General features: G+C 37.6%; 1 protein-coding gene across 50 annotated transcripts in view; it reads left to right on the top strand.

Annotated features, from left to right (window-relative positions):
- Positions 1-25,000, top strand: part of svila (supervillin a) — a 77,861-nt gene that overhangs the window by 35,242 nt on the left and 17,619 nt on the right. For 13 of the 50 annotated variants that reach the window (XR_013194435.1, XR_013194437.1, XR_013194433.1 and 10 more), the window contains 16 exons: positions 1,923-2,322; positions 3,986-4,208; positions 6,485-6,617; positions 10,559-10,606; positions 11,459-11,527; positions 14,705-14,755; positions 15,314-15,482; positions 15,627-15,722; positions 15,879-15,965; positions 16,504-16,681; positions 16,860-17,032; positions 18,038-18,193; positions 21,519-21,655; positions 23,935-24,082; positions 24,241-24,386; positions 24,677-24,852. Coding sequence is in view for 44 of the 50 variants with exons in the window: in XM_077200916.1 (XP_077057031.1) it covers positions 1,923-2,322; positions 3,986-4,208; positions 6,485-6,617; positions 10,559-10,606; positions 11,459-11,527; positions 14,705-14,755; positions 15,314-15,482; positions 15,627-15,722; positions 15,879-15,965; positions 16,504-16,681; positions 16,860-17,032; positions 18,038-18,193; positions 21,519-21,655; positions 23,935-24,082; positions 24,241-24,386; positions 24,677-24,852 (2,390 nt within the window). In the remaining 6 variants the exon portion in view is untranslated. The remainder of the gene's footprint in view (positions 1-1,922; positions 2,323-3,985; positions 4,209-6,484; positions 6,618-10,558; positions 10,607-11,458; positions 11,528-14,704; positions 14,756-15,313; positions 15,483-15,626; positions 15,723-15,878; positions 15,966-16,503; positions 16,682-16,859; positions 17,033-18,037; positions 18,194-21,518; positions 21,656-23,934; positions 24,083-24,240; positions 24,387-24,676; positions 24,853-25,000) is intronic. The other 37 variants (XM_077200931.1, XM_077200930.1, XM_077200940.1 and 34 more) reach the window with 5 other exon arrangements.

The raw sequence follows: 25,000 nt of genomic DNA, 5'->3' as shown, positions 1-25,000 counted from the left end.
AATGCTTCAGCATATATGTCCCTATGTGCCAGTAGACTGAATTCAGGCATTTCTTATAAGCATCTTGCTTAAATGTAAATCCTTCGATCCCAAAAAAGTCTTTTAAAGGCCTGTTCACACCAAAAACAATAACTATAAAAATAACTATAACAATAACTACAACAATAACTACACCAAAACACAATAACACACTGTGCTGGAGATCTGTCTTGGCTGTGGACTCTGATTGGCTGTCATTAGTCTTTATCATTCATCAGCTGGAAAAAAAGTTTTGAAAGTGATTCCAATATAATTTCTCTGTTATCTTTATAGTTGTGGTGTGGACTTTTCTTTTAAATCTAGAATGATTTTTAAAATGTATATCTTATCGTTATTGTTACAGTTATCATCCTTGGTGTGCTACAATATGAATGTAGTTACAGATTGCTGGTAGCTCGAGTACAGGCTTCAGTCTTTGTGCTTTTGAAATAACAGTCATAATGTTTTGTCTTTGATAATCACTTATTGATAATTTGGATGATGCTGTTTTTTATTTATATATCAGGGGAAAACGCGTACAAAGGCTGTCACTGGGGTGGTACCCTTTCAAAAAGTACTAATATGTACCATTTAAGGGTAAATAACTGCCTAAGTGACAGTGAATGTGTGTATACATATGGTACATGTACTTTAACTTATTAATTGGAACAGTAATTGAGGCTTGCCTTATATACTTTTGGATATCTGTGATGGATGACCATGAGTGGAATCTCTAAACGTAAACTGGTGTCCTCTCAGGCCGAATTTTACATATGATTTGATTAAACACATTTTGGGTATGCTTTAAAATGTTGCATTGTGAAAGCGAAATGGACTAATAAGAAAGTACTACATTACAACAATTTGCGTCTCTGTTTCAGAACAAAGCAAATGATTTACAGGTCTGAAAATTACCACATAGCTGAAAATATACACCAGCAAAAAAAAAAAAAACTAAATTAAAAAACTATTACTGTATGGTGTTGTCAAATGTTGATCATCCTGCCCACCCCTATGCATTGTTATTATGCATCATATTCATATTTTGAGTGTTATGTGAATATTTATCATATATTTTGAGTGTTTTTAAAGGTACACTATGTAACTTTTTTTTTTGGGTTCCAAATTTACAAAATGTATTTAAGCGAGTACATAATGAATCCATCTTCGTCTTTGTCTTATCCTGAATCACTACGGTACGGCCTATGATAAGTGTTTATATGACTATTTTAGACTGAGCGGGACACCAACCGCTGCGGAGTAGCCCAGTACTGTGACTTGTCTACACATAAACAGAGAGAAGTAGCTCTGGCTACAATGTTCTTCTGCAAGGCACGTGCAGTTTTGTTTATTAAACGCTAAAGCTCCAAAAGTTACAGTGTACCTTTAAGCTAACAGGACAAATGAGTCGAATAATTAGCTAAATGATTACTTGAGTTGGAAGTCAGTGATCTTGTTCTGAATGCACAGCTCTGACTAAAGCCCTGCTGACACAGTAGAGCTGACATATTATCGATTGAGTCTGTGACTCAATGTGTCTGTTTCTGGGGGCATGATGGGAACAGTTTGGTTCAGTGCATAAAGGGCATGGTTTTCTGAATGGTTGTGTTAGTGGCCGATTTGATGCTTGCCTTTCAGCTACAGGAAATGCACTAAGTCAGCCTCTGATTAGTCAGCATGATCGACACGTGTGCTGATGAACTGTTGATGAATGTGCTGTTTCCTGCCCCTTGCTGACTCAATTTTTTTTCTCCCCCTATCTCTTTCACTTTCCTCTCAATCTTGCTCTTATCTTTCTTTCTCACATGGTTCACTCTCAAATCCTTCCATCCTTCCCTTCTACTCTATTTTCTACAATACCATCTGCTCCTGTCATCCATCACTCTTTTGTTGTCCTCTTGTAGCTGCAGCCTGCGGGTGGAGGTCGTTTTGCGTCTACCTCTACCTCGGCTCTGAGATCCTCCACTGTTTCAACTGAACATGCCGGGGACATCCACTTAACCATGTCCAATGTATCTGGCCCTGCCTACTATGAGCAGACCCTCTCCCCACCTCAACATCCTCAACCTGCCCAAGAGATACAGTCACACCAGAGTCCAGATGTGTCCCTGGCGACCCAAGGAGAAAGACTGGTATTGAACATGGGGAAGAGGAAGCTCCCTTCTCCAGAAACCATGAAACGGACACCACACGCTCAGCCGGCCAAAGACTGTGAGGAGCTTAAAGGGCACAATAGGGTGCTGGTGACCTCTCAAGACCTTTCAGAAACAGATGGAGAGCACAAGTCAAAGGCAGCCATGTCAGGTAGAGGAATATTGGTGGTGTATTTGTTGTTTTAAGTGCCATCTTTCCTCCTAGACCTGATTCTGTGTGTCTGTACTGTTATTTTATGCACTCATTATTTTCATTTTCCAATTTAATTATAAGAAAAAATGCTCTCCATAAGAGCAATGTGAATATTTACTGGTAAATAGTATAGAGATGTATGTACAGGTTGGTGACACGCACATCATCCATTATATTTTATTATATTACATTATATTATATTGCATTATAATATATTATTCACACTTATAAGATGAGCCCCTAAATAGAGCAGAAAGCCCCTTGGGATAAGGGTCAGGTCCCAGCAAATCTCTGATGTTTGCTCAATATGTTAAATATATTTGATGTCATTATTAATAATTTACACTGCCAAGTAAAACTTTGGGGTCAGTGAGATGTTTTTGAAATAAATAAATGCTTAAGAATGCATGAAATTGTTCAAAAGGGACAGTAAAGATGTTAATTATAATGTAACAAAAGATTTCTATGTCAAATAAGTGCTGTTTTAAACTTTCTATTCATCTGAGAATCCTAAAAAAAATGTCCACAAAAATATTGAGTGGCATAACAGTTTCTTGAGCACCAAATCAACAAATAAGAATGATTTTTGAAGGATCATGTGACACTGAAGACTGTAGTAATTATGCTGAAAATTCAGCTATGCCTGTTAAAATAAGTTATTTTAAATTGTAATAATATTTACCAAAATTAATGTTTTTACTGTATTTTTGATCAAATAAATGCAGCATTAGTGAGTATATGAGACTTTTCAAAAACATCCTATAACTGTTATCTATTTCTTTGAAAAAGTGTCTTTAATTTAAAAGAATAAATCAAACATTCGAATTAAAATAGTCTCAATCACAATCAAGGGGGGAAAACATGTAAAAGATGAGTTATATGGAATTAGTAAATGCTAATTCCAGTTAAGTATTTAAAATTACACCAAACCCTGTGGAGGCTTTTTCTGCATCTTACCCCAAGTGTCAAACTATGCCTTTTAAAATAGAAAAAAAAAATGCATTTTTCTCTCTCCAGCCTAAATTAATTACTGTGCCAGCAAATCCCTATCAACAAAAATACTTGGTTTTAGATTGTTACATGTTGCTATGAGGAAATTAAAGTTTATCTTACCCCGTCATACTCTACAATTCACACAATCATGTACAGTACTTTGTTTTATCAGGGTTATGATGTTTTCCTCCAGAGACAGCCGTACATGTGCTCTGTGCTGATATCAATGTGAAAACAAAACAGATAGGTGTGGATAGGATGTGATGTGCGTCTCTTCTATTGCGTCTTCCTGTTTTGTGTCTGTCATGCAGGCTGATGGTTTTAAAGATTCCCCCCTTTAAAAAGACAGAAAGATGTCTAAGCCACATTGCACATCATTGGCAACAAAGCTTCCCTTTATGCTTAGAAACTGACACTCACTTCCTGTGTAGCAGTTCTTACATACTCATCACAGTGTTCATTACTGTGTGTATTCGCATGCTTACGTGAGCGTCATCTCTTGACAGGATTGAATGTGTGTGAGTTTTGCTGTGTTTTGGGTGTCTGTGGTGGCTCCGCCTGTCACTGAGTTGTTATTGATGGTATCACTGGAGCTGCTCTAACCCTTTCCTGTGTCTGTGTTCAACAGATCTTCCTGTGCACACAGCCACAGTACGTGCAGCGGCAGCTGTATCGCAGGACTTATCCTCATTACGGAGTGACTCTCTTACACAACACACGCATGCAGAGTCAGCCGGACACCTCCTAGAGGACGACAGGAGAGAAGAAGAGCAGGAGACGGACTTTAAAACAGAGGAGGGAGACGAGCTCTCAGACATCATGTCTGCCAGACAGATGTCCATCAAAGACAGGTCAGTGTATGAAAGTGTGAAATATCCCTGATGATATTTCTGAAAAGTTTGTGTAGTTTGTGATTATTGTTTTTTTATATGGAAGTCAGCCAGCAGAATGTCGAATTATTGTTTTGTCCTTGGAATAGAAAAATTTATTTTAAACTAAAGATGTATATTGAAAACAGATATTCCTCCATTGTTGTATAAAGCAGGACATTGTAAATTGTATATTTTTTTGAGGGTGCCGTAGTCTTTTCAAACTGTGTGTTCCACTTTGACTATTTGTGGAAAGTAGGTTGCTCTGTGTGTCATTGGAATATATGTCAAATACATATAGTTGCATTGTCCTTTCCATTTAGCTTGAGAGCTAGGATAAAAAATTACAGTAGAAATCGAAACGTATCAGACGCTCAAAGTCCTTATTAAATTTTTGACTTAAGACTAGTTCATTGTTAATAGAAATGATACCGTTTGACTGCATCCTTGTGTTGTGGTCTGACATTAAGCATACAGATGAAGAGAGACAGATATTCCAGTTCAGTGTAACTCTATATTGTGTTGTGTATTTTCATTGATTGGTTTGTTTTAGTCAGATCTGTACTGCTGTGTACAGTTAGAGATCAAAGTATTGTGTAACTGATGGGCAGCTGTCTGTTGCCATAGGAAGCAAACTGACGCAAGCTGGTTAAATTGATTAATAATAACATAATGAAAACCACTCATACTATGCAGATACAAATATGTACCCACACTTGAAATGAGTGGGCTTAAATGTGTGTGAATAAGCATGAAAAAGGCCTATGCGTTGTTTTTTTTTCTTCGTCATGTTTGTCGTTTGTCATGTTTGGTTATACAGTCCTAATCAAAAGTTTTTACACACACAATTGTTTTTTTAAAATAGATTTTTTAATATAACATATTTTTTACTATTATCTTAGAATAATAGCAAAGTTATTAAAATGATTAAATTACATAAATAGACTTAATAAGCTTAAAAATCTAAACGTAACCCTTGTGCGTCAATTAAAAAAAGTTACACATAGGTCCATAGAGGACAAAAACTCAAAAAAAGTGTCATCATTTTAAGCTTGGGAGCACAGACTTTAGCTCAATGTAAATTAAAGGGATAGTTCACCCAAAAATTAAAATTCTGTCAGTATTTACTCACCCTCATGTTGTTCCAACCCCGTAAGACCTTCGTTCATCTTCGGAACACGAATTAAGATATTTTTGATGAAATCTGAGAGCTGGATCACTCCTCCATACTCCTCCATAGGCTTCTTGAGGGATTGAACTTGCCGGCCTCAAAGTTATTAAAGACATCGTTAAAGTAGGTGACTACAGTGGCTCAATCTTAAGTTTATCAAACAACGAGAACACTTTTTGTGCGCAAAAAAAACCTAAAATAATGACTTTATTTCAACTATTCATTTCCTTCTCTCTGGGCTTGGAGTCAGGTTACTAGTTTAACAGCGTATGATCTGTTGTTGTGCGTCACACGCATCACCCACATGACCAGCGTCGGCCAATAGTGAGCCTACGTGTGACCTAGCTCTACGCAATTACAATAGTTTAACTTACTAGAGGCCCATAGATAAGGAATTGAATAGTTGTAATAAAGTCGTTATTTATGTTTATTTTTGCGCACAAAAAGTATTCTCATCGCTTGATAAACTTAATATTGAGCCACTGTAGTCACTTGGACTATTTTAACAATGTCTTTAATAACTTTTCAAGGCCGGCAAGTTTCAGTCCCTCAAGAAGCCTATGGACTAGTTTGGAGGAGTGATCCAGCTCTCAGATTTCATCAAAAATTTCTTAATTCGTGTTCCGAAGATGAACGAAGGTCTAACGGGGTTGGAACAACATGAGGGTGAGTAAATACTGACAGAATTTTCATTTTTGGGTGAACTATCCCTTTAAGTTAATCTAAACAAATTGGTAATCTAATTACTGTCATTTAACGGATGACCGTTTCTTCTTCAGTTAGCTTTTTCGAATTAGACGTTATTTGTGAGGTGTCCCCCTGGGTTGCTTTTCCAGCAGTTACCATGCATGTTTGGCTCTTGTTAGTAGTTTTTATATTCACTGTACTGTCTTTTTTATCCATTAAAATGTAAATGAATATTTTTGTGAAGAAATGCGAAAGATAAATTCAAATGCATCTACAAAATTAATTTCAAGCATTTAAAATTGTACATTTTTATTAGATCATAAAATAAAATGTGTTCACAAGGCAATACATTTAATAATTAAGAAGGCTGCAAGAATTCATAAGATTCTGTCTTTTACAGGCTGGCCCTCTTGAAGAAGAGTGGAGAAGAAGACTGGAGGAACAGGATAAATAAAAAACAGGATGTGGTGCAGGTTGCTGTGTCTGAAAGACACGCCCAGCTATGGGAAGTGGAGCAGAGCTTCAAGAAGAAGGTAACCTCTGAACCTTGAACTGTCTCACCTGACTGTACAGGTCATAGGTCACGGTTCATTGTCTAATTTCGTATGCCATGTGTATTCAACAGCTGTTGTGTTAGGTTGACGAATAGCATCTTGTATTATCAGCTATAGGCGATGCAGAACAAATATCATACAACTGGTTGATTGTGTGATTTTAGTCATGTTATTTGCATTTGTTTCATAGTTCAGCATTTCAGAAGAGTTCATCCTTTAGCATAGAATTGGCCTTTTCTGCAGTTGAGTAACTCTAAACAGAGAAGGGTGTGTGCTATCTAGGGCTGGGCAGTATGACGGTATATATCGTGACCACGGTATAAAGTGAGAGATTTTACTATATAGATTATTTCGGTGTATGTAAATATATCCGCGTAGCACAGCACTACTTAAAGTTGTATACATGTATGAGTGATAAAGAAACATTCATGAATGAGAAAATAAAGAGTGGGACGTGCTTGATGTTGAGCGCAATAAGATGTGAAAAGGAACTCCATGCGGTTGGTCCTGCTCGCGTAGCCAGACTTTCAGACTGACGGCAAAAGGTCTGGACTCCATAGCGGCTTTTATTGGCCAATGACCGCCCAGAGGCCGCCTGACTGACATGCAAAGCAACCAATCACAGTTAGTTTTTTCCTTATGTTTAGGGGTATGAAAATCTAACGTCGATGTCCCTACAATAGCAGACTCTTGGACGTATTTTAAAGAGTCTTTGCCGTGAACTTTACGTACTTCACATACTTTTGAAAATCCAGCGTTTAGTTGATCTTCATAAGCGCTCATTGTCACAGTTGTAAATACTCGGCTTGTTTCTTCCATAGGGGGGTTTGGGGGTCACATTATCTTTGTGTTCAGGTGGACCATTAAAGAATGCGACATGCATCTCCCTGTAGATTTCAGATGAAGACTTTGAATCTCCTGAAGGGTTTCCAATTTTGTGTGCCTTTGCACCAGACATTCAGCCAAAGGTCCGTTACGGTAGTCGTGACGTCTAAGGCTGAGGCTAACATACACTTAAAAGCGTGCGCACAGAAAGCCGCCTCTGTCAGACAGCATGCGATTTCGAATTCAATTCTCTTTCGTATCTTATTGCGTTCAATGGTCATATAGATACAATAATGTCAGAATGCCCATCATGTGAAGTATTCACGTAAACATTGTCGGTTGTGTCTTAAATTGACGTGAACAATTGGGTGAAAACTGGATGTGTGTCAGTAAATTGGATCCTGCATTCTGTCTTAAAGGGAGCTGTCTGTCGGTTTCATTAATGCTAATCAAACAACAAAGACAGATAAAATCACTCGCTGCTCTTGAGTGAATCACTTTTGTATCTTTAATAAGAATCAGTTCATATTTGATTCATAATGTGAAGACTATGAAGTGTTTTAGTTATATACTTGATTTTTCAATTTCTGAAGTATTTCTTGTATGTTAAATAAACCTACTGTAGCTGAAAAACATAGTTATTTAATTTTTGTCTTTGCTCTATTGTATTTGTCCTACTGTACTGTTTATAATTTTCTTCTTTTGTTATTATTTTTATTTACTAAAATAAAAATAGATATATTTTTATCGTGAAATAAAATTTCTCCTACCGTGAAATAAGATTTTGGTCATATTGCCCACCCCTAGTGCTAAAAATTATTTTGTCGTCTTCGTTTCTTTATGTTCTGTCCTTTTCTATTTGCATTTTATGGTCATATTCACAATGTTATTTATTTCTCATCAACACTAATTTGCACTAATTCTGTTTGCTCAGTACAAGCTGCCCCGCATTTAATTTAAATGGTGTAGACGTGTTTTCATTGTTAATCATGTTTGGAAATGATCAAATTAGACTATAATATATGCACCCTTGATTTATAGGGACTGACATCAGAAAATAATTTTAAAAGTCACAGCACGAATGTTAGTCCCAGAGCATTAATGGGGTATCCTTTTGCTTTTTTGTTTTTGGTAGGGCTAGTAGAGGGAAGTTGGTCGTCATGCATGTGTACATCTTTGTAGCAATAGATTCTGGATGATTAGTATGTTTGAGAAAGTATGTGTTCTTAACTTGCATTAATCTCTGTCTTTCTGCCACTCCACTTCTTTACTGCATGTTTTGTGTTTTTATTGTTATAATATAATTTAATGTAATAAAAATGTTTAAAATCTTTGCATGCTTCATAGTAAATCTCTAGTGCAATCGGGAATGGGGTGAGGTTTCACGTGCCATTCTCTGTTTGGATTTATTCTGAATGTTTTAGCCACTTCATTGCATGTTGCGTAAGTGTTGGTTATGTGGTAACATCACTTACCATATGCTAGTTCAAGAAGGAAATTAGCTATAGTTATATCCAATATTTTGCTGATGATTTGGCAAATCAGATTTAGTAAAATCACAATTTCTTAAGCAATAAGGGACAGAGAAACTTTTAAAAGTAAAAATCCACACAGTCTATCTTATTGTGAATGATTTATCTATGAATGTTTTTTATTTTTTTTTTACCTTGTAATTTTGCATTAAAATATAATTCGATCTTCTGTGGAAATGATAGACGTCTCTTTGGTGATGTATGCCAGGCTACTCTGGTTATTTAGTCAGCTTAAACCCTGCCCCTTTCTTAAGGTCGTCTGCAAGTGTAATGAAGGCCAGCTAGTAAAGAGCTGTGCAGGTAAACCTCACTCCTCTGATCTCAAGAGTCACACTAGCAACTGAGGCCCCATCCACACTACTGCGTTTTCGTTTAAAAACGGAGACCTTTTGCTACGTTTGCACCTCCCGTCCACACTAAAACGGGAAAAACGAAGACCCAAAACGGAGAAGTTTAGAAACGCTGCAGCTCCGTTTTTCGTTTTGAATCTCCGGAGGGCGTTTTAGTGTAGACGGGACAAAACGGAGGAGTTTAGAAACGATGACGTAGAAGGTCACGCTCGGCTCTATGATTGGGTGTCATCACCCATGACGTATCCTTCCCTGATTCGTCAGCCACCCATCACATGTCCCGTCACCGGAAGAAAACAAACAAAAACATCCCGGTACCTTTCCAATATGTCGCCGTATTTGGTTTGCGACGACTCCCAGTCTGTGTTTTCTGCCGCCATGGCTATTTTGTATTCCATTGTAACTTTAAGTAAAAGTTCCACCTCGTCGTCGGTCCATGAAAAGAAATCTCTGGTCTTCGACATTTTCTAATCTTTGCAGAGGTAGCTAACGTTACTTGCTTCCTCATCAAATCTAAGGAATAGTCCATCCGTTTCCTGTTTACACCGGCACGCGCATGCACAGTGTTGGAGAATGGTCACGTGATCCGAGTTTTCAGTCGTTTTAATGTGGACGCTGATCAATTCTAATACGCAGCTAAAACGCTGGTGTGGACGGAGATCGTTTTCGTTTTAATTCTCCGTTTTTTAAACGAAAACGCAGTAGTGTGGACGGGGCCTGACACTAGAGGCTGTGGTCTTTAGCGGCCTTGTTAGAATGGCCGTCTCCCATGCCGGTGACACTGGTTCGAATCCCGCTCTAAACAGTGTGAGTAGAACCAGTTACACAAGCTTGCATACAGATCTGCCTCCATCCAATCAAAAACCAATGGATAGAACCTGCCCTGAATTTATTTCTTTGCCTATCTGTTTCACTCTGATGTACGTCAAATTACATTAAAAAAATCTGTTGCTTCCTACTTCTGTTTCATTGTGAATTTAAAGACATTTGTACATCTAAATACTTTATACAGTTTTTCATACTGAGTTAACAAATGAGATTGCAATAATATCTAGATTCACATTATTTTGTTTATAATCAGTGCAGTTAGCCACAGCAAAATGCATTATGAAATATTTATTTCTCACAGTAACCAGATTTACTGTTAAGTTTAATATCCAAGCTTTAAGTACGGGGTCATTTCTTTCCCTGTTCATTTTACCCCTTTTTCTAGGATGATGGGATGATGATAGATGACTTTGCTGTGTCTGATCAACTCTGGGTAAGGCTGTTAGCCGTTAGCCACCATGCTAACAGGCTTCGCACGGGTTTTGCCAGTGTACGAGGGTTATGGTTTTGTGTTTGTATTTAATTAATCCTTGACCTTGTAATCATGGTGATGTCTGTGTGCTGTCCTGGTTTTCGGACCTCGTCATCAACTCAGGATGAGCCAGTTGCTTGTGGTGGTGATTTTATTTGCTTGGTCCACTAACATAATTACCATGGTGACGGTATGAATTTTGAAATTGTAGAAGTAAGACAAGAAGTATTTTTTATTTATTTTAACAGCCATTTTGGTGACTTTGTCATTTTACCCTGTGGTGACGGTTATGGTGTGGTTAATTAATTGCCTTGTTCAACCACTCTTATAGATAAGGCTACAGCCTTTTAGTTAGCTTCAGTCACTTCGATTTAAATTTTACTCCCAATTTTAGTTTCTACTGATCTGCCTCCTCTGGGACCATATCAGTCAAACATTTAAAATGTAAACGATGAGCCTGTGAATTTGTAATATATATTTATTTACAATAGTGTATCTGCCCACCAATTTCTTTTGCACTTTTCATTGTGGTTTCTTTTGAAGCTGCTTGATTGACAACAGTTAGATTGGAGAAAGATTTGAGTATCCTCAGACTCAGGGTGGTTGTGCGAGGCTGGTGGTTGAGTGTTGTACTCTAGATTTGACCATAGCATTCTAGCAAATTACTTTGATGTCATATGGTTATTTAGAGGTGGCATTGTGTCTAAGACTAGACCAATGTCACCTGCCTGATGTCTGTCCCTGAACCTTCTCTTCTTTCCTTCCTGCTTTGTCTCTCCATCTTTTGTCTTGATTCCCCTCTCTGTCCTGTAGGATCCTCTCTTTTCCTCCTCCTTTTCATGTGCATCTGAACCTCTGGATCAAATAGCAATCCTCCCCAAGGTGAGCAATAACACCCACCCAATGTAAGCTCTCATCCACATTCCACCCTCTGATACTGACAGCCTGTCTCTTTTTTTCCCAATTGTAATTTCCACACTGTACAAAATCCTATCAAATTTATGGTAAAAACTGTTAGGTTTCCATAAATCCATCATACAGAATGCAGGATAGTGTTTAAAGAAATTTTAAAGGGGTGGTTGATTATCATTTCAAATTTCTAACTTTAGTTAGTGTGTAATGTTGCTGTTTGAGCATAAACAACTTCTGCAAACGCTCAAGTGCCTAATTGAGGTTGTACTGCAAATGTGAATGTAAGAATGAGTGCAAATATATATTTCAAGGTTGTGTCTGTCATTGTATTTCTGTAACTGGCATTTTACACATTTGTGACTACTTGTCTGCAGCTTCAAATTCCGAATTCAAGTTTGTGACTATTATCTGCCAGTGCAAATTTCAACATTCAATTTCAGATCTTTATTTTACAAGTTTTCACATTGGAGCTGTGAGTGTAAATTTTAGCGTACAAGTACGAATATTTATTGTACTAGTTCTCAAATTCACATCTACATGCTCTCGAGTTTTGCTACTATTTTAGACCATATATTTTAGAAATAAAACACTTTATACCCAAATGTCAAAAAATTTACTCTAATCAATGAACATCATTAATAAAGCCCCAAGTCTTACAGATCATTAACTAAAAAAAGTTGTTTTAGGGTTTAATTACCCTTTAAAGAAATTGCTTTTTAAGGACTACAACAAACGGCTTGTAGAGACTACATGGCATTCCTCCAGGGTTAGTGACATCACAAACCCTAAAATGTACATAAACCCCGCCCCCGGGAACACGATTTATAGATTATCATGACAGAATATGCTAATCAATGACTAGAAGATAACTACACATAAGCTACATAAATTCATCAACTAACCATTCAGAAATGTTGTCTACATGTCACTTCTTGAGTCTCTCCACCTTTGTCTGACTCCGGTTTGAACATAAGGCTAAAAGTTTGTGAAATTTTCAGGACACAAGCTGTTGTAGCTCTGGCCTCAGTGTGGAGCAGCAGCTCATTTGCATTTAAAGGGACAGACACAAAAACTGTGCGTTTTTGCTCACCCTCAAAAAGTGTCAATTTTAACATGCTATATAAAAATATCTGTGGGGTATTATGAGCTAAAACTTCACATACACACTCTGGGGACATCAGAGACTTATTTTACATCTTGTGAAAAGTGCATTATACCACCCCTTTAAAGATAACAATTGTGATGTCAAGCACAGACGTGTGGGAACATCCTTGTACTATTTTTGAAAAAAATAAATAAAAAATTGTATAAGAGTACACATACTTTTTTTTTCTTTAAATAAACAATTGTGACTATTTCACTGTATATTTTATATTATGTGTGTGTGTGTGTATAGATTATATTATATATAATATTATATATACACTCGCCTAAAGGATTATTAGGAACACCATACTAATACTGTGTTTGACCCTCTTTAGCCTTCAGAACTGCCTTAATTCTACGTGGCATTGATTCAACAAGGTGCTGAAAGCATTCTTTAGAAATGTTCGCCCATATTGATAGGATAGCATCTTGCAGTTGATGGAGATTTGTGGGATGCACATCCAGGGCACGAAGCTCCCGTTCCACCACATCCCAAAGATGCTCTATTGGGTTGAGATCTGGTGACTGTGGGGGCCATTTTAGTACAGTGAACTCATTGTCATGTTCAAAAAACCAAATTGAAATGATTCGAGCTTTGAGACATTGTGCATTATCCTGCTGGAAGTAGCCATCAGAGGATGGGTACATGGTGACCATAAAGAGATGGACATGGTCAGTACGCTCAGGTAGGCAATGGCATTTATACAATGCCCAATTGGCACTAAGGGGCCTAAAGTGTGCCAAGAAACATCCTCCACACCAATACACCACCACCACCAGCCTGCACAGTGGTAACAAGGCATGATGGATCCATGTTCTCATTCTTTTTACGCCAAATTCTGACTCTACCATCTGAATGTCTCAACAGAAATCGAGACTCATCAGACCAGGCAACATTTTTCCAGTCTTCAACTGTCCAATTTTGGTGAGCTCTTGCAAATTGTAGCCTCTTTTTCCTATTTGTAGTGGAGAGGAGTGGTACCCGGTGGGGTCTTCTGCTGTTGTAGCCCTTCCGCCTCAAGGTTGTGCGTGTTGTGGCTTCACAAATGCTTTGCTGCATACCTCGGTTGTAACGAGTGGTTATTTCAGTCAAAGTTGCTCTTCTATCAGCTTGAATCAGTCGGCCCATTCTCCTCTGACCTCTAGCATCAACAAGGCATTTTCACCCACAGGACTGCCGCATACTAGATGTTTTTAACTTTTCACACCATTCTTTGTAAACCCTAGAAATGGTTTTGCGTGAAAATCCCAGTAACTGAGCAGATTGTGAAATACTCAGACCGGCCCGTCTGGCACCAACAACCATGCCACGTTCAATTGCTTATCACCTTTCTTTCCCATTCTGACATTCAGTTTGGAGTTCAGGAGATTTTCTTGATCAGGACCACACCCCTAAATGCATTGAAGCAACTGCCATGTGATTGGTTGATTAGATAATTGTATTAATGAGAAATTGAACAGGTGTTCCTAAATCCTTTAGGTGAGTGTATATTACTTCAATCATTTTGCTCAATTGCATTTACGTTGTATTGTTCTGTTAATTTTATATCCACATTTAATTTTATAAGAACTCTCTACTGCTTTGTTCTTGTCTTGACTATTGTCTTCCATGGAGTGACTGAAGTTCATTCCATAAAGAATCTCGGTTTTCTTTATTTTAATACATTTAAAACCTTAACTCTTGATATTACAATGGCTTTTTATGTAAATTTGAATGTTTTCATATACTTCGCTTAAAACCTTTATATTATAATGAAATCTTTCTAACTATTTTTATTATCATGACCAAATGATGGGATGCTGACAAGCCTGTATAATTAAAGACAACAATGATTGACTGTAAATCTAAATGGTCAGTGGTGAGATCTCAAGTGAAGTATCACCTTCCTCTGTCTATTAATAATAGCCTCTCAAGTCTGGGATGCATCCTATCATCTTTCATCCTTTCTTTCCATTCTTTTCTCATCCCACCCCTCTTCCTGCTCTTCCCTCCGTGTGAAGGCTACCCCCCTGCCCGTGCAGGTGGATGAGCGTCACCCCTGGAGACGGAAGGTGCTTCTCACCCCCAAACACACATCCACTATTCCTCCATAACACAACACTGAGACTGTTGTTGTAATGTATGTAAATGTATGGTCAGTGTGTCTGTAGTGTTTATTTTTTTGGTGTCTTTTTTTTTAGAGTCAGTTACTAGCTATTTTAGCTATATATATATATATATATATATATATATATATATATTGGTTGTTCGTTATTGTTTTTACTAAATCTCTTATGAGATGTTTCTCTCACTACTTTTACAATTTTAGTATTTATAAACTGAGCATCCCTTTTTTTGGATTAAAATAGTAAAGATATTTAAACGGTTACACTTTATTTGAAGGTATCCGTGTTACAGTGTAATTATACATCTTACTACTGAGTAATAATAATTAACTACATGAACTTAATATAGGGTTAGAATTAGGATTAGTTGCATGTAATTATGCACAATTATTTATAGTAATTACTATAGTAACAAATACTGGCAGAAGTGTGAAAAAAGTTGCCCTGACAATGATTTAAATACTTGCTCAGATGCTTAATTTAGTTTCTCCTTTGGCATCTCAGAGGATGGGAAATGAGATGGCGGAAAGCCAGCGGAGTGATCGAGTAGAGATGTCTATTCAGGAACGCAAGCAGCTCATCACCTCACAAGAGGATGCGTGGAAGGTCAAAGGTTACAGAGCAGCCAATGACTCCACTCAGTTTACAGTGGCTGGCCGTATGGTTAAAAAAGGTCAGTGAAAAATGCACTGCAGTGACAGATTGAGCCTTTTTGATGTATTTTTTGTACTGTGTGGACAAAACATATTGAAAATGGTTTTGCTTTGTAACAATGTGCAGTTCAGAACACATGTTCCCCATGCTTTCTCTTTCCAAGGCCTGGCAGCACCTTCTGCTCTCGCAAATCCAATGCTGTCCCCTCTGTCCTCTAAAAACAAGAATGCGTCCCATACAATCTCAAAGCCACACGAAGGTGAGAAGCCATTCTTGTTACTCAGCTTGTCATTTTCTGGTCCCACTCATCTTTCTTCCAATCAGATTTCTTGTCCTCTTGCTTCTATGTCGGTCAATATATGTTTTCATCTGCATATCATACATATTTATATCACTGCTGCATTTTCTTCTGTAGAGATTGAAGTCAGACAGGACATGAAGCTGGAGTCAGACACAAAGCTGGAAAAGTTGGAGTCATTCCTTGGTCGTCTCAATGGTAAAGGTGAGTATGATAAGAAAATGTGTAATGCACCTTAGAGATAACATATTTTCTCCTATATCTGTCACAGTTTGTTTTGGTTTCTGTTCAAGGTCATGCTTGGATGTCTTTTATTTTATAATCAGACATAGTCACGTTTCCATGTCTTGGGATTCCTTGTTTCCTCATGTGATCTTGTCATGTGCTTCCATTGGTTTGTGTGTTGTGTTGTTCTCATTGCTTTATTGGTTCATTGTGTTCAGGTGTTCATTGTTTAGTGATTAGTCCATGTGTATAATTAGCCCTCATGTTCCCATTGTCTCTCTCTAGCTTGGTTTCCTGTACCCGTTTGTTGAATTTATGTCCATGTTCCAGTTTGTTTCATGTTCATGCTCAAGCCTAGTCAAGCCACGCCTGTTTATTTTTGTATTTGTTCAAGTTTTGTTAATAAAAACTGCATTTTGGTTCTCCCTACGCTCGACTCAGTGGACTTTCGTTACAATATCAATTTATTATTTTATTCAGTTTATTTTTAATGCATGTATTCTTATACATTTCTTAGTTGCAGGACTTCAGGAGGCCACAATTGCAGTCACAGAGAAGTCTGTTAAAGAGGTCATGACTCTGGATGATGAGACCTTCGATAAGTTTTATCGACACACAGAGGATATAGCCAAGATTACCAGCAGAGTGGAAATCAACGACGATTTTGATGCCATCTTTGGAGCGGAGCTGCCCAGGTAAAACCAAACAAAGTGTGGCTATTACAGTAGAGTTTAATATAATCTCTGTAGCAATAACTAACCAGCCATAATTTGTTTTATTGACAATTAAATTATCTATTTACTGCTTGAAATTAAACAAGCGTGAGATTGAGGAACTAGCTCTGAAACATTGTTTGATGAAATGTTTTTTTAGGTTGACCTCAGAGATGGTGCAACACAAGCGGGCGGTACGGCCAACCAGAAATGTTCAGTCATCCAGAAACCCTCTGAAAATGCTGGCTGTTCGGGAGGACATCAGACATGAATACACAGAACAGAGGCTAAACATCGGCCTTCTGGAGAGCAAGAGGATGAAACAGGAAAAGAGTGAGTGAATAAAGGAGGTGGAGTAGTTATTGAACACCACTTTTATGCACATTTTGTTAATTAATTGCTAGTATTTACACATTTATAATCAGGGGTGCACATAACTGGTGCGCATGCATGGTGAAAATAAACGATGCGCTGCAGAAAACGTAAAGGGAAGCGCTTTTGAGTTCCAACATTTTTGGGGACATGGACTCGTTTACTGACTGTAGTAGGACTTTTCTCCTTCTGGTAAGATCGCAATCATAAGTGTGTGCATTAATTATTTGGGGTGCCTCACGATTCGGCATGATCATATAATGTAGCGCAGCCAAATAATGACAGAACAAACAGATGCTGCATTACTTGCGTTATATATTTTGTACGCGTTAAACGGAAAAAAATTTGGTCGCATATACGTTGATGACACTAAAAAAATAAAAAAAAGTTAAACAAGGTGACCGAAATTGATCCCTTTCTTTGTTGGAAAGGTGAAATGTTACTGAAGTTGTATTGTTGTCATTGTAAATATTCACCTTTCCGTATGGTCATGGAGGAGAATTGGGGAGGGTCACATTCAACAGACAGACATTTTTTATTTATTTCAACAAATGACAACCCAAATCAAATCAAATCTCTCTCTCTCTCTCTCTCTCTCTCTCTCTCTCTCTCTCTCTCTCTCTCTCTCTCTCTCTCTCTCTCTCTCTCTCTCTCTCTCTCTGTCTCTCTCTCTGTCTCTCTGTCTCTCTGTCTCTCTGTCTCTCTGTCTCTCTGTCTCTCTGTCTCTCTGTCTCTGTCTCTGTCTCTGTCTCTGTCTCTCTCTCTCTCTCTCTCTCTCTCTCAATAAATAAATACTTTTATTCAGCAAGGATGCAGTAAATTAATGCTTTGAATAAATTGACTGTAGAATGTTATAAGAGATCTATTTCAAATACTGTAGTTAATGATTGTGGTAAGCTATAGCTCATACTTTTGCACTTTCTCATTCATTATCTCGCTCTCTTGTTATTTTCCTCTCTTTCATAGTGAATAAGAACAGTGGTTTCTCTGAGGTTGCTCTTGCTGGGTTGGCGAGTAAGGAGAACTTCAGCAGTGTGAGTCTGCGAAGTGTGAACGCCTCTGAGCAGAGCTCCAACAACAGTGCCATGCCATACAAAAAACTCATGCTCATTCAGATCAAAGGTGAGTAACAGTGACAACAAAAGCTGTTTGTGATCTGCAATGTTTGAGCTCAATGACGGGATGGAGGACTCTTTTTACAGATGGCACTGCAGACTAATGGCTTGTTTCCTCCGAGCGGTACAGTGCGGTACACTGTTATTTTTGTTTTGTTTGTCAGAGGTTGTGCGTTTGTCCCCACTTTTTGGGACCCTTCCGTTTGTGTACCTAGCACAGTAGTCCGGTACCTAAAGGATGAAGTTAAACTCACTGCAGAACGTTGATTGGTTGACAGAGAATAGTCACTTGTGTGTGTTTTTCTGGCTGTGCAGCCTTTGCGCAAACAAAGCTGTCTTGTGACAAACAGCCACATGCCAAGAAGCAAGAACAAGATCTGCTGTATGTTGTTTTCTTTTTCGCGCAAGAACCACGTCTATCAAGTAAGTGTACGTTTGCCGGTGGAAACGCAAGCCGGATCAGGGTTTACCGTCCCAAATCGTATACTGTACTGTGTCGCTTAGTGGAAACCAGCCATTAGAGGTCAATAATATTCATCATCCATTCTGACCTTGTTTGGGCACAGTTTTATTCACAACTATTTTTGATTATGAAGAATAATGGTGTAAGGAACTCAGCTTTCTGGAAATATTAATAATCAATAATATCTTGTTATTATTAATTATAAATATTCGGGTCAGTTAATTGGATTAACTTGATGTGGCTGAATTAATATTACAATCAATTAATCAGTTCTTCCAACGAACTCTTTTGATTATTAATTTATTCTAAGAAAAGGGTATCTTCCATGGCCACCGAAGAATAATTATTTCTTCGCCTGTACAGTACTTTGAGCCAGTAGCAAAAACCGTGGTCGTAAAGTGACTTGTATTGCAAACAAAACAGAACCAAATACATATTATGTACAAGTTTTATTAACTAAATATAGATATTTATATGAATATAAATAAACTAAACAACATACACACATGAATACATAAATAGGTTAGTGATAGGATGAAATTGGAAACCGGAAGAGGGTCTATGAGAAGAACCATCAGAATTTCATTTTCACATTTCATTGAATTGAATACTTGCATTTGTAATGGGAACAATTCTTGAAGTTGTTGAAAATTGAAGTCGTTGATGGTTCCGGCAGTGTCAAGTGGAAGTTGGTTGAGCGTTCTCTTTCTCCAGGAACGCATGACTGGTTTGGTGTAGGCCTGGGGCTCTGTTGAGGCCACGCCGAGCACCCAGGAGAAGTGAGGAAGTCGGAAGGATGGGTGATTGGAGTCGTTGTTGGTTGGAGTCTTTGTTGGTTGGAGTCTTTGTTCCAAAACTCCTGAGATTGTCCTTGGTTCTTTGTGAGAGAGTCTTCTCTCTTTTCCATGAGGCCGGATCTGGTTGGAATCGAGGCCTGCTGGGCCCTGGGGCCCCCGTGGAGGGGGAGGGGGCTCCCCAGTCTCACCAGAACAGTGTTGCGGCTGGATGAAAAAACTAAGAGAGGGCGGTCACTGTTGCCTGCCTCTGATATACCCTGAGAAAGAACCAACCCCAAAGGTTTGAATGGACCTATGAGTAAGGTGACATGTCCGAGAGGGGAAGCGGCTCTTAGTTGATTTATGGTCTTTGTCCCCAGCATGCTTAGACTGTTCATTCAAGCTCAAATAGACATAACAAATTCACATTGCATTCTAAGAGAAGGTGATGTACATCAAAGTGTGTGTCATTAAATGAGGATTAATTTTCTAGGAAGCATGATACAGGTGAGGTTATATTGACCGTTGGGTGGTTGTTCAACCACATACACCCCAATCAAACATACCATGTTGTTATACCTAATAGTACACGAGACAGTAAATCATCACAGTTTCTGTGAGGCATGTTCCTTCATAGATCAGAGTAACACCGCAAAGTTTATTTAATTAAAGATGGTCTCTCTCTCTTAAGCATGTGGCGCATGTGGCCACATTCCTTTGAGGTCGTAAAGTCTGTTATCAGTCTTAAAGTGTTCTGTAACCGGACACCCGGCTGACAAAGTAACTTCATTTGTGAGGTTAGTTTTGGGGGAGAGTTTCATAGACCTTTATATTCATTAAATATAGTGAATATGAATAATTAGTGTGTGTCTGATTGGTCCAGACCCTACAATGGTCTTATAGAAACTTAAGAAAAAGCCATATAGGCTACGTGCACTGTCATTTTTTGGCATTGACAACTGCATTTACTTAGGTGTGTCTCAATGTATGAATGTGTCTGTATGAATGTGCAACAGGAGGCAAGCCCATATTAATACTAATTATAGCGAGAGTGTGTAAAATCATAGATGGCACCATCAATAAAACTGAAAAGTTTTATCACTCCAGTCTACAGGTCTGCATTCCCACGGCTCTCGTCAGAACATTTTCTTACATGGATGTTAAATAGTTGTTTTAAAAAGTGTTTTTATTTCACCATAGCTATAAGCCAATGGTTTTAGTTTATAACTTTGAGTGACAGATGTCGTATTCAATTTATTTTTCATTTTATATTTGTTATCCAATCTCTCTTTCAGTAGGGGAAATCTAAATGTGAGATTCTGGAAACGAGATCTAAATTTAGCAGGAGGGTCGGGAAAAAAGTTATTCTAAGCGGATAGCTGGTGAACAGAGAAAGAAATATTAAGCGGGAGAGCGCGGAATAGAACCTAACAGTCAAGAGCGCGATGAAAAAAACAGTCTTGCACAGACCTCTACTCTAGTCCAAATACAGAACTGACAACCATATTCTGTTGCTGTGTGAATGTGGCCATAGTGTGTGCTGTATCTGTGTGTTCCTGTAGAGATGGCAGGGAGACAGCCATGAATAGTGTTGTTTACTTAAAAGTAAATGGGAGAACTTCTGTCCTCATGTTGTGTAAGATGCTGCTGTGGGGGCTGTTGTTGTAGGAGGTAGAATGGCTGTGGATACCAATTCCTCATAAGGCATCCCTCTCAATCTAACCCCACCTGCATGTTCCCAAAACAACATTCTACACTTTCCTTTATCAAAACAGAGAGAAAGAAACCAGATAGACTTAATGGAGAGAGCAACACGTGAGCAGTCCAAGAACAACAGCATCGTCCAACTGTTGTAATGTTCTGCTTACCAGGACGTTCTGATTTGATCTGTTTTCAGATCACATTTTGTAACATTTACAATATAACATCTTGTGTTTTATATCATAACATAATTATCTTCTGAGTTTGAAATTTAACCGAGATCATGCTGTACTGTCAAAACAAATCACTTTGTGTTTTTTCTCCTGACATCAGGGGGTTTAGCATGTGACTCAAATTGTTATTGTCCCGATTTCTCTGTGCATTTTAATTAGGTCGTCGGCACGTTCAGACCAGACTGGTTGAGCCCAGAGCTTCCTCCTTGAACAGTGGTGACTGCTTCCTCTTGATTACACCCCATCATTGCTTCATCTGGATTGGAGAATTTGCAAATGTTATTGAGAAGGCCAAAGTGAGTGTCCTGTTGCATGTACCAACAAACGCACATCACACTATCATTTTAACGTTGCTTAATCTCCAGCTGTCAGCAGTGTTGCTACTGTTAACTAAAACAAATTATTAAATGAATTAACTAATTATTAAATAACTAGTAATTACCTATTAAAAAGTTTATATGAATTGAAATTCCTTAAATAAAATATAAATATTATATGGAAAAAAATGTTGCCCTAACAACTTAACTGAAATAAAATTAGTTGAAGTGCTAAAATCACTAAAACTTAAATACAAATAAATTAAAGCTAAATAAAACTATTAAAAAAACAAAATAATAAAATTAAAATTAAAATCTAAACTAAAATGAAAAAAGAAAATATTAAAATTAATTCAAACTATTAATTAATAACATAATAGTATATAAATAATACTAAAGTAACACTGGCTGTTAGTGCTAGATGTCAATATTAGTCGGCTATATAAAAAACATTATCTGGTTCTCTATTGGATTTTGTTACAGTTAAACATGTCATATCCTGTACTCTGCCTTGGTGTGTTCAGTACTATTCATATATCGGTGAGTCCCCCACGTGCAGGATGTAAACAGAATTAACCACAAAGGAAATGTTATATTTTTGTAAAGGAAGCAGGAGGTGAATTGTAAAAGCTCCTGTGTCTCTCACACACACTTACTTTGTTCAATCCAGACTGCAGGTCATTGAACTCTGAGTTTGACCTACATCTTACCTTACTATAAGGCATAGGTTCTCAAAGTGTGGCCAGCGGGCCAATGGTGGCTCGCGTAAACATTTCTGGCGGCCCGCGATAACATCTGAAAAACATCTGTAAAACTGTTAAAACTGTACATTGCTTTGAAAAAATTAATCTATCCGTTTAGTGGTTTAGCGGCCGAAAACAGCATCACAAATCCCATTGCAATTTAAAAGGGTATGTTGAAGTAATCAATATTCAGTGTGACTTAATGACAAGCTTATTAATAGCCGCGTTTCCATTACCTTTCAAATTTTTCGCCGGCACGAACACTTGCATTTTCCTATCAACAGTGGAGACAACTTAAAATACTCTATCATTTCTGGTCATACAGAAAATAATACATTATTCGCAACTACTTTTATTTGTGTAAACTCATAATAACAAGAAAACATTGTACTTTTGTAAAATAAAATAAAACAATCAGTAGCCTACGCGCTTTCATGAACTCCGTGAACTGGAGCGCGAGAACTGCAACAAAATATAGCCTATGTAGGCTAAAGCTTGAAATGTCCACTTTTAAACAAATTCGAATCGAAAGCTAATACCTTCTAATTATGTAATCCTTATGAAAGGTGCATTTCTCTCCAAAAGCGCATCTGCTTAACAGCGGAGATAGAGATATGTTTTTAGCCGACACTTAGTAAACCATTAAAATGCCTCGCTGTTTTTTCAGACACATTTATTATCATTAGCCTATAACTCACCTATAAATCACCTTTCTGTGGGCTGTGGTTATATAAATTGAAATATAAATTCCAGGTTCTAATTTGGCCTTAGAAAACCAGTAAAATCGACATATTTTCCAAATTAATTTGTGAATATTTTAAATGTTTAATAAAGGGGCAAAAAGTAATTTAAACAAAAATCTGAAAAAGTCTGTTGATATTTACTTTTTTGCGCAGCAGTTGGTGTTGCCAGTTCAAATTAAAATGTTGGTGTTCAACTTTGCGTTTTAAAAAGACAACAACCGTTAATTTTTCGTTTTTCAGTTACGGGTTAAAAAAGATTGATAATAATAGTGCAAAACATTTGCGAAAATCTGCAATAATGGAAACGCGACTGACAGGCAATGATATGAATGATGATGACTTGTTTGGTAAGCCTCTATTTTAAAAGTTTCTGTTAAAAACACTCGCCAGGTTTTGCCTCAGTTATGAATTAAAATGTGTTTATTGCAATAAATGTAAACTGTAGAGATGCAATCTGGTCATTAAAATTATTTCAAATGGGATTTTCTTTTCAGTTTTTTTTCTTTTTCTCCCCCGCCCCTTTGGCGGCCCTCAGTTCAATGTTGGGTTACTAAATTGGCCCTCACCTATGAAAACTTTGAGAACTCCTGCTATAAGGTGATGCTCATTGTCTTAAACATTATATAGAATTTTTTTAATGGGTTAATTTAATGAAAATTTGAGGATTTTTGTGATCAGTATCAGAATTATATTGAATTATATTATATTATATTATAATCTGCATTTGTGCTGCAAATTCAAATTAAATGTGCTTGTATCTTCAATCGTGCAGGCTGCAGAGTTGTCCACGTTCATTCAGACTAAGCATGACCTGGGATGCAGAGCCTCATATGTGCAGACCATTGAGGAAGGTGCCAACACTCACACTCCTGCTGCCAAAGAGTTTTGGAAGATTCTCGGTGGCCAAGCCAGTTACCAAGGTGAGATGTTATGTAGTTCCTCGTCTGCTGACAATTCAGCAGCATTTGACTTTTGAACAATTTTATTTGTTTACACAAGCATAATACTAAGGAATGCTGCAATTTAATGAACTTTACTTACTGCAGTCCTTCTTAATGTGGTCCTCTGTACCCTACAGCCGCTGGCACTCCAGAAGAAGATGAGTTCTATGAGACTGCCGTTGTAGAAACCAACTGCATCTATAGGCTCATGGAGGATAAACTTATTCCTGAAGATGAATACTGGGGTCGAGTTCCTCGCTGCACCATGCTTAACTCTAAAGAAGTACTTGAAAATCATACATACATGATTATTGACAAATTTAATCTTATATGTAATCAAATGTGATTACAATTTTGCATGATCCAAGTAGGAAAGATAATTTGCTTTAGAATGTAATTTTTGATATGATTTAAAAAAAATCAAATACTTTCTAATCAGGCCAATATCTGAAAATTGCATATCAATATGGTCAGCAATATATTGTGCATCTCTGCTGAATGCTAGATTAAAACTAAACTAATAGAAAGGCTCATTTAATTGTAAACCAACTTTTTATTTTGTTTGACATCTAGGTGCTGGTGTTGGATTTTGGTAGCGAGGTCTACGTATGGCATGGTAAGGAGGTGACGCTGGCACAGAGAAAAGTGGCTTTTCAGCTGGCAAAGCACCTGTGGAATGGCACCTTTGACTACACCAACTGTGATATTAATCCTCTGGACCCTGGAGAATGCAACAAACTTATACCCAGGTACAAATCAGAGCTGAGTATGTGCTGAGGCTCTGCTGATGCATATTGTTCTATCATAGATCAAGTTTTGGCACTTGTGACCTTTTAAAAGCTCGTTCAAAGAGGCCTCTCAGGTCAGAAGTGAATTGTAGCTTAACTTACTACACCT

The sequence above is a fragment of the Siphateles boraxobius genome, unplaced genomic scaffold (assembly GCF_051911475.1).
Source record: "Siphateles boraxobius isolate OS27281-9 unplaced genomic scaffold, OSU_SipBor_1 46, whole genome shotgun sequence".
In the NCBI taxonomy this organism is placed as follows: domain Eukaryota; kingdom Metazoa; phylum Chordata; class Actinopteri; order Cypriniformes; family Leuciscidae; genus Siphateles; species Siphateles boraxobius.
The sequence above is the reverse complement of the archived record's forward strand: the minus strand, read 5'-3'. Positions and strand labels throughout refer to the sequence as shown.